General features: G+C 37.5%; 2 protein-coding genes across 2 annotated transcripts in view; one reads left to right on the top strand and one right to left on the bottom strand.

The window, feature by feature from the left end:
- Positions 1-9806, bottom strand: LOC104913283 (protein FAM13B-like). The gene is made up of 8 exons (XM_010719092.3): positions 8737-9806; positions 6427-6468; positions 5378-5533; positions 3542-3677; positions 3291-3314; positions 1300-1367; positions 784-838; positions 1-357 (listed from the first exon to the last, which is right to left on the bottom strand). The coding sequence occupies exons 1-8, from the start codon at positions 8853-8855 to the stop codon at positions 172-174; spliced, it is 786 nt and encodes a 261-aa protein (XP_010717394.1). The 5' UTR covers positions 8856-9806; the 3' UTR covers positions 1-171.
- Positions 9385-10162, top strand: part of PKD2L2 (polycystin 2 like 2, transient receptor potential cation channel) — an 11892-nt gene continuing 11114 nt past the window's right edge. Inside the window, exon 1 of the mRNA XM_019620315.2 lies at positions 9385-9410. Within this exon, the coding sequence (XP_019475860.1) occupies positions 9385-9410 (26 nt within the window). The remainder of the gene's footprint in view (positions 9411-10162) is intronic.

The raw sequence follows: 10162 nt of genomic DNA, 5'->3' as shown, positions 1-10162 counted from the left end.
TTAAAGTCCCTTCTGAGTTGCAGAAAGATCTGAAAGAAGATGAGATCTATGCTATATGCAGTGAAATTGGCCAAGTCATATAGGAATGTTTTATTCAGATGAAGCTAAAGGGAAAGTGGGTAAGTTACCAGAGTGCTTTTCCTACTTCGTAAAGTATTTCACTTATTCTAACTAGCTGAGTATATTGTGAATTAAAGAGCAAAAATTACCTTCCCATTTGTCACCATCAGATGCATTCTTCAGATCTAAACGTGGTACTTGGACACTCAGAGCTTCCTCAGGAACATAAATGTCACCATCCCCTGACACCTCTGAATCAGTATTTGCATTGAGATCACAAGCTTTGGTACTTGAATCCTGTATACAAATAACAGCACAGAACAACTTCATTCTCATTTAGCAACTGAAAACCAGTTAACTATTTAGTGCTGCTCCTCGCACTTCTGGAAACTCTTTAAAAATATATATTATTTCCTTACTCAAGTAAGGTGCTCCCATGTTTCATAAGGAACTGTAAACAAGCTTCTTCTTCCCTCCCACAGCATTAGCCAATTACTGGCATAAACAAAGTATTTCTTACACAAGATGCATAAGCATAATCTTGCTGCCTTGCCCAAAATCTCCAAAAAGGTGGACAATGAGATCTGGCAGATCTTGCAAATTCTGTGGCTACCCAACCAACACAACACAGAGTACTAAGAACTAAATTTACTGAGATTTTTTTTGCATGTCTGTATTTACATTTATAAGATGCTGCATATAGAAATGAAATTATCATCTTACCAGAAACATTTCTGAAGGTATTCTATCATTGCCATCAACCAAAATACTATTTTGCCTAGAAACAAAACAGACCCAGTTATCATTTTAAATGCATTTCATTCTTACATACAGTATCCAGTTTTAGCAGAATTGCAATTGATTTCCTTAAAGTGATCACTAGAACTCTGCAGAGCAGAAGTTAGGTTGTTTGGGGGTGGCACCTCTGTTCTTCACAGTTTCGAACTGAAACATGTAAACAAGCAATTGGACTTCAAACAGCCTAGAAACAGAAACAGCTCAAACAAGGAATAAACATTTTGAAACAAATGAGCTCAAACTCAATACTCCAATCAGTGCTGAACTCAATTGCATATGAATCTAAAATTTTCTGGCTAATTACTGTTACCAGCATTAATTCCCAAATGGCTGAGTGGTACACTGTGCCAAAATATTTTAAAAAAATAATCTTTTTTGTTTCTCTTATGTTCTCAGAAGTTACACATTCTGCCACATAAGTGATAAATGAAAAATTCCTACCTTTCACTATTATTTTCTCCATCAACATCTGCATCTTTATCACATTGTTTCAATAATACATCTGCAGGCTGTTGGCAAAAAGTACATTTAGAAAGATTGAAAATATTTCTGTAATTGTGGACCACAAAAAAGCCCTCAAGAATGAAAACCACAAGTTTCTATGCATGTGTAGAACTCACACTGTTTAACCAATGCAATACTTCCACATTTAAAGCGAGGTCAACAATTCAGTGCATTACTCACTAAAAGACCAACAGTGAAATCTCTATCTTCAGACACGCCATGATTAAGAATTTAAAGCTTTGGTTTTTTTTTTTGTTTTTTTGTTTTTTTTTTTTAAAAGGTAGACACCAACACTGTCACTGCAAATGGTCAGAGCGTGACTTCTGGGGTGACAGGAAATACTTACTGCCACGACTCTACGTTTCAGAGAGAATTGAGTGGGATGCAGATTTGGGCTTAGCGTTATATTAAATGAATCAAGTCTGATAGACTTCCTAGAAGGAACTTCTAATCCCCATTATTAGATAAAACAGCAGCAGAACTAGAAGGGGATGAGGATATGCTGGCATTTTTATGGCACCATCTCACAGAACAAGTTCAGATTAATTAACATCACCATTTTGTACACTAGAAGTTGGCACAAGAAGATTGCTTTAAATATTTAAGCCAAAGCCCAGTATTTGCCTTTTTTGAGAAGCACTGTCTTTGGGAGAAAGTAACTGGAAAAATGTTTTATCTCCCTCTTGAATAATATGTTACATTTTATTTCAGATTTTAGAAAGCAGCCCCAGCTGATCTTTAAGATGTCTGAAAATAATATTTTAAGTTGCTCTGAGCTCAAATGCATGTAGCATTCGACTATTTTACACAGCAACATATTTCCCTTCCTCAGACATAACTCCATTCCAACATTATTTCGGTCCTCAAGCCAGGTTCCAATTCAAGCAAACAATTTCTTAATAACAGCTTTTCTGCTGCAGAGAATCACATTTATTGTAGCTGCAGAATCAGTTGTTCCTTTTTCCATTTCAGACCTAAAGCAAAGCTCACGTACAGAAGCTCATCTTTACTCTCCTACATTCCCTATGCATCATGCTCTCCCTTCACATTCTTACTGCAGTAATGTGCTTTTAGCCCTGAAGTGAACGTGTTTCTTAAAAAGTATCATTCACATTTCTCAGCTGTTCTTTTACTGAAACCACTGATAGAGAATAAAATGCACCGAAATTTAGATTTATAGAATTAGATTCTAAAGCAATATGCAAGGATAACAGCTGCGACTGGAAGCCAGATTGTTAGGTCATTCAGAGAGTCATTTGAGATCCATGAAAGAACACAGTTGCTTTCTGAACTTTAGCAGCAACTTCAGGCATCATTAACATTTCATTTTCTGAGCAAAACAGTTTTAAAAATATATAAAATGTTCTATTTTTACTAATAACGTCACATCCTACTCTCTGTTCACGCAGGACTAAACAGATTTTTCTGTACAGGAACACAAATGGTCAATTCCAATACTTCTCGAGATAACAGGTAAACACTGAACCTTTCTTCTCAAGAGGCCACAAGTTTAATTTTCTTTTTTCTTTTGTGTAAAACCACAAGTATAAGAGCTCTCAGCAGGATGGAGGGGGTCAAGCTGTCAGCACAGCAGAACTCAAACATCTAAGCAAAGAGGTTCAAGGAGAAGTAACAGAACCTATTTCAAGCAGACAGGAAATGAAGATATGCTGAAAAGAGGAGGACATCCATCCCTCTCACAGACAAAAACTGTGAGAAGAAAGAAAAGGCTGAGAAACAGCCAATTACAAAACAATGTCTTCCTGTTTCAGTTCTCGTATTAACATTCTACCACTGCTTAATACAGTAGAAGTTCATACTGTGGGCTGTGTTACTGTCACAGCCCTAGACCCTCTTCTCCTCACAAAGCCTTTATTAAAATAGATGCTATTCTAACCACTGCTATGCTTGTTGATGCACTAACTTACCTCAGCAGAAGGAAGGGCCAGTACCTGCAAAAAGAGAGAAAAGTCAAGGTCCAAATAAGCTGCAGCAAAGAACACAAAGATTTCTCTGCATGTCTAGAAAGTATGCACAGCAGAAAAGGAAATTAACTGTGCAAAGCAACTGAACCACATAAAGCTGCATCAGAGCTATTACGAAGACTCTGATGCCCCAAGCACTTTGCTGAAGTCACTGCAATTCATAATTTTCATATACAGGAAGCTCTTCCTCTCACCTGAACACTTTCTTCCTCCTCAGTTACAGTATCATGTTTCATATCTTCGCTGCCTAAATCTGTGCTAACCAATACTTCAGAGCAGTCTCCCGTGTTCTCACTGCTACCAATGTCATTATTTTCAATAACATCATTCCTAAAGAAACAAACAGTAAAACATCAGTAACCTGCTCTCCAGCCCTCAATCAACCTTTATATAGCTTATACACACTCCTGAGATTTTCTACAACAGCATGTGGTAAATATGTAAAAAAGGATTTATCCGAAACCACCTTGACTAGATGAAGTTGCTTGACTGCACTCCTCTCCATACTGAAGTCAGCTGATTTAAGTTAGTATCAAAGTGTTCCCTTCACCAATAAATCCCATTATTTCTAACATTTTATATTCCTAGCATTCAACTTAAGGTTTGTAAAAGCACATCCACGTTAAAACTAACTTACACCATTCCTGTTTATCCATAGATTCTTTATACGTCAGCATGTCTGTCACCATGATTCCATAATTCATTGCAAGCCATTGACTTTTGCCTTTCTTCTCCTCCCTCAGGTAACACCAAACTACTTTAGAAGCATTTCTAGATACTAAACAGGATGGTCCGCAATTCTACACTTTAGTTACGTTTTCTTTAATTCCTGTAATTATTTTGTTACACCTAAGAAATCCGCTCCTGATGACTTCAGTTTTTAGTTATTTATTCAGCTATGTGTCTGTCTTTTGCACAGTATGTTGACTGTGCTGCTTTAAAGAACCTGGACGACCTCTTTCAAGAATGTTATCATGTATCATCTATTACAGTTAATCCACAGTGGAACGACACAGAAGCATCTGAAGTAGAGACAGTGCCAGAAGGGCATATTGGGTTTCAAACCTGCAGTGATGGTACTTTTAGCCTCTGCTTCTGTGAAGCCAGCCAGACTTAAAACACTTATGCCATAACTAACGGGATTCAGCTACAAGAGGGAATGTTCACCCACTCAGAGTTTATATCAAAGAAATTAGATTTATAACCCTGAAATTCAACTTACAACAACTGAACATTATGAGCAATGATTATGACCTTTATGATCTCTTACTGGCTTATCTCTGACAAGAATCTGGACTAAAGACTTCTAAAAACAGCAGATATAGAAAACAGCATTTGACCCTCTGAACACTCCACACCATTTCAAGCTCCGACCTTAAGGAACTTATGTTGCAAAGCCCTACTTAATGTCACATTTTTGGAGTTGGGAATTAATTGTGATCATTTATTTATATTTGATAAAACATCAGCAGGTCAGAGTGTCTCAGTGCTGCCCTGGAAATCACTACACCCATAAACACTAAGATCTATAACAAAAACTGATCAAATGAGACTGAAGTCCTGCACAAATACATCTACAGTGCTCATTCTATCTGCTGTTAGCTGTTTTATTGACTGCCAGCTATGGAAGTACAATAGCTATGTTGATGTGGAACAGCATAGCAAGGAAACTGAAATACTACCTACAATAAATTTTTATATATGGAAAAACTGAGTCACAAGTAACATTAAATGAGATAAAGAGAGGGATAAATAAAGTCTCACACTACTTGCACAAAATTCAGCAGTAAAGTAGTTACACTTTGGAATTTGTAGCTATATAAGAGGAACATAAAACACTTGCTTCAAGAGCTGTTCGTTATTTCTGTCGGTTGAAAGCTGATTTGACTTAAAAATTTCTTTAAAATTTCCGTGCTAATAACAGAAGTCCTAACTTTTGCTTCTGGTTGAGGGGTAATGGGGTAGTTTTGTTTGGAAGACCTGAAATATACAATCCTCTACAATTTAACACCGATACAAAAAAATCTTACTGGTTGTTAGATCCTTCCTCATCCCCGCTGGGACTTTTTGCATCATTGTTACAGCCCAGTCTGTGTTGCTGTATTTGTTTAAGATCGTTATCTAAGCTGCTCTGCAGGTCGAAAAGGTGCTGTTCCACAGCTGCTCTGATTGTTCGTTCTAAAATGCTAGAAAAAAAGAAAAGCCACAGAATTCATATCAAAAATCCTCGTCTCCATTGATCAACTATACAGAAAGGTAAAAACAACAGTTGAATCTTTGATGCCAAATACTTCAAGGAAAAGAAAAGAACGCAGGTTAACTATTCTAGGTAATGGGGAATACTGAAACCACTATATTCTATCAAGTAATAACCAAACAAGAACGTATCTTAAAAGTAACAGCTTACCATGACTACAGTTAACAAAAAAAACCCAAAATATTATACCCCAAACTGTACAAAACCTAAACACAAGTATGCAACAATCAAATCCTGCATCTATAGCAGGTCAGAGCCAACCATGGAGCATGCAGCACTTCAGCACAGTTGGCTGTAGCACCTCCTGAACAGGACTGTAATTGTAAAAGGCAAGAGCCAACAAATAGGGGAGACAATAAGCCAGTACCTGATGAAGGACACAGGGTATACACCTGAAGGTACATCAGCAACAGAATATTCTTTAAAAGCAGAGTATACCAAGTGTACTTTTTAGCCAGATTATCCAAAGCAAATAAAAATTAGGGCTATAAAATTGTGTTTTAATTTTCTTCCACATTTGCACATGCAATTCTTCAGAACTGTACTAACTATAAACAACAAAAGTTGGTGCTGAAAACACACTGTGAAAACAATTATAAAGCCAAAGGAAATATGCAATTATAAAAACAAAGGGGTTTGGAATCTAAATTTTACCACACTCTGCTCTCATGCTTCTGCAATCAATATTAATCCATGTTAAGTTTTTCTACAATATGTTTCATTCATAACTAATCATCAAACCTTCTGCATTTGTTCTTTTAAGACAATATACTGATATATGTTATAGCAACAACACAAATTATACACTGTCATTGTACTTACTCTGCAGAGGCTGGCAAGATACTTATGGGAGAAATATGAGCACTGCAATACAGAAGAAATAAGTTAGTGAAATGCAAAACTTGGCATATTCAATAGAAGTCACAAAAACAATAGAAAATAAATTTGAAAATACTAAAAAACTACACACAGTGAAGCTAGTAAAAATTGAAAAAACAGGAAACAAAGTAAATCCTTATTTACAGTCCCTGTAAGATTCCTCCATCCAGACGAAGTGGAATGCCGTCATAAAACGAAGTTGTCTAGGCAGCAGTGCAGGTTTCTGCCTCCCAAGAGCCAACATTCAGTACATCAGTACATTAAGAAGCTGTAAGAGGTACGGTCTTTCCCATGGGAAATATTAATCGCTTAGTCTTAAAAGACTTCCTGACACCTTGCTTAAGAACGCAGATTTTAACCTCGCTGCCTCAAGCAAGTTCCAAAGTACTTTGCTTTCCTTCACTGTTGCAGTTCATAGGGACTTTTCCCTGCCTGTCAGATTGTTGCACAATTTTACTCTGCAACATTCAACAGATCTGCAGTATTCTCCAAGGACAGCTAGATTTCAAGTACAAGGCAGGTACTTTCCAGAGGTTTTAAGAGATGATTTAGCCACTTGTAAAGCACTTTGGAATCTCCTAGCACAATCTACTTTCTGCCACGTAGCAGCACCGACAGCCACAGCGGTTTTTAAAAATGATTTTCATGAATACATGAGGGACCAGAGCAAAACTGCCACCTCAATGGGAGCTGAACAGGTACCTCTGCAAGATGGTTCTGGCTGATATTAGCTCTGTTTGTATTCGAAAAATCATTTGGTGGTCTCTCTGCTTAACTAAGAATAGCTTTAATACATCAAGAAGTGTCTTGTTTAGATCTCATCGAGTTCACCAGTAGTTCTATACCCACCACTAGAGAGGTGAAATAATGAGACCACCCGAAACAGACTTTCTACTTTTTCTTCTTCTAAGTAGATGCAACACAAGCCATAAAGGACTTGCTTGCCAGCTCGATATTTAAACACATCAACACATTTTCCTTCAAACCTAGAAGTGGTAAGACGTTTATCTTGTGAACATTTTTTATTGGTGTCCATACACAGAAGTGCCCCATAGCCCTACTGCTTGTACAAAGTGCTTAAGTCTTCTGATAAACAACTTCAGCATCAGCATGATTCGAAATTAAAAAAAATCAAGGGGCAAGGCTGTGAATAAGTTCAGCCCTATGAACAAGATAAGAGAGATAAGAATGACAAAATTTCAGAGAAAAAAAATATTTCAAACCAGATGGATGTACTTAAATATCGGACATGGGTACTTTCAGCAAGTTCTGTAAGAGCTGCATTACAAACAGTATGCTTACTTTTTAAAAGTTCTAATATACATACACTAAAAATCTATTTATTAAACAGTTGCTCCCTAGGACGCAGCAGGGGAACAAGAGGCAATCAGAACACAAAGCACTGCAACACCAGTTGTAGAAAAGAACAAAAAAACTGAGTCAAGGGCACAAGTACAAAAACTATTTATAGGAAACTGAGATGACCTGGAATCGTTTTGTTCTATCACTATCACTTGAGACAATGAGGAACTGTGTCGGGCGTGGGGAGAATCAAGCTCATCTCCAAAGAATCCAAAAGATTTCAGACATGATTGACAACAAAATTTTCCATCTTACTGCATAACCTTCAGCCCCACAGCGGAGGATCATTCATCGGTGCTTTTCATAAACACCTTCAGATGCATTAGAAGCACTCAGCAAAAGATGTGCAGAACTCAGCAGCATTCCAAAGCCTGAACAATCCTCTTACTATGTAAAGAATTAGCCTATGGCTTCAACTAATCACTTCAGCAATTAAGCACTTTTTGAGAAGAAACGTGTCCATCGCTCTTAGCTGAAAACACACTGCAACTTTGGAACTAAGAGACCAGTTTAAGAGTATTTGTTTAAGAGCTGTAACTTATACTGCTACACAGTCTCAATGCAGCATGACACAGCAAGACACACAAAGGTAAACGTCTTTTGTTTCACAATGCTAACCCACCCCTGAGAATCTCCTTTGCACCTTCTCCCTACTCATTAAGAATCCTTGTAAATATCCTGTGATGGAAAAATACATTGTCTAGAGATAGAACATTTCAAAACTTTTCTTGCTAATATACTGACAGCACACAGATTTTTATTTCTCATTAAGAACAGAAGCAATTTTGACAGTATTTCATTTCACAATATCCCCAGAATACATTCATCCCACATCACGTTAAAAAGCATTATCTGCATTCACAAAGCAACGGTTTCCTTCCATGCATTTACCTGTGCAGCAGGACTTTACAGGCCATCCTGATGATTTTTGCTATCCCAAACGAACACTTCATGTAAAAATGCTTCATTTGAAAGAGAGCAAAGTGTGCTGTTGGCTGTAGGTTATGCATACTGCTCCCGCGGATTCAATGGCTGCTTGTCAGACAGCACTTCTGGAGTGCTGCACTAAACCCTGCAGTCTAAATAGAAATAGACTGCAACATGAGGTCACTCCTGACAATAAGCTGCCCAATCAAGACCTGAAAGCTTTTCTAACATGTTGTTCACATATTTTCCAAGGTAGAAATAGGAAAAAGTATTTAGATGTTTGAAGAGAGAGCTAAGCTAAAAGCTGTAATGTATTTTCTAGCAATTCAAGCACTTGCTATATTTGTTATATTTAGATTGCCTCATTATATACAAATTTTGTTCCTTTGTTACCATTTCTCTCCTTTCTCTCTTTGATTGAACTAATGAAATAAAGCTGGATAATATACCACAGAAGTAGTGAGGAGTTCACCCTCATCATTACATTCAATACAGACAAAAGCAAACTGCTCACAGAACTTCCTACTTGTCACATCTCACTTCTTTACACACACAGCATTTCGAAAAGCCCAAAGAACACATCAGGGAGCTTTCACCTCAGGCTTGCAACTGATGATATTTGAGATGAAGAGCAAAAAGTAAACCGAACGCTATCTGGCAAACAGCAGTAGGGAAAAATTCAGCATACTGACAGCTAAGGACTCCAGGGCGATTATTTCAACAGCACATCTTCACGTCAGCTGCAATGCTGAGTCAGGAATTCTTCTCTACAGAAGTAAGGACAGCAAAAGCTGACAGAGCCATGCTGAAAAGGCTTCTGATAAGGGAGAATACATTTCCTTTACATACACCGTGTCAGCTCGTGCACAAACACTCCCCGACTGCATAACAGACTGAAAGATCACTCAACAGGTTTACTTTAAATACCAGTCACCAAATCAAACCGCATGAATGATTTTCCATATTCTCACCTCATCTCTCTCAGAGAAACCAGCACCACGCAATTCACAACTGTCATGTTTTACAAAGAACAAGTAGGATGAGTGGGAAAAAAAAAAAAAAATAGAGGTAGCAAGGCAAGTTGTAAGTTATAGCTCAAATAGCTAAAAGGAAGGTTATATGCCCTGCTGGATGAATCAAAACAATCCATCTTTAACATGAGATGATGAGCATGCAACCTCAGTCTTTTCTTTTCTCTGGATAAAGAACTGTACAAATATCTGGTTCCCAAAACCTGATGACAGCAAGGAGGAAACAGAGCTCCAGGTTAAGGAATGGTAAGAATCATATTTAAGGCTCACTTCTCCTTCCTCTTTCCTTTATAAACTGCTGCATGGCCTATGCCAAGACAAGCACCCCAACCAATCTGCATTAATATTTATTTTAAAAA

The sequence above is a fragment of the Meleagris gallopavo genome, chromosome 15 (assembly GCF_000146605.3).
Source record: "Meleagris gallopavo isolate NT-WF06-2002-E0010 breed Aviagen turkey brand Nicholas breeding stock chromosome 15, Turkey_5.1, whole genome shotgun sequence".
NCBI lineage: Eukaryota > Metazoa > Chordata > Aves > Galliformes > Phasianidae > Meleagris > Meleagris gallopavo.
Note: the sequence above shows the minus strand (reverse complement) of the source record. Positions and strands in the feature narration are given on the sequence as shown.

What these genes read in the sequence shown, in the direction of transcription:
- LOC104913283 (XM_010719092.3), bottom strand. Translation starts at nt 8,855, where the DNA reads ATGCATAACCTACAGCCAACAGCACACTTTGCTCTCTTTCAAATGAAG. An exon ending in GAGGAAGGATCTAACAACCA is followed by an intron (nt 3,678 to 5,377) that starts GTAAGATTTTTT and finishes TTGTTTCTTTAG; the next exon opens with GAATGATGTTATTGAAAATA. An exon ending in TACCTTCAGAAATGTTTCTG is followed by an intron (nt 358 to 783) that starts GTAAGATGATAA and finishes ATTTGTATACAG; the next exon opens with GATTCAAGTACCAAAGCTTG.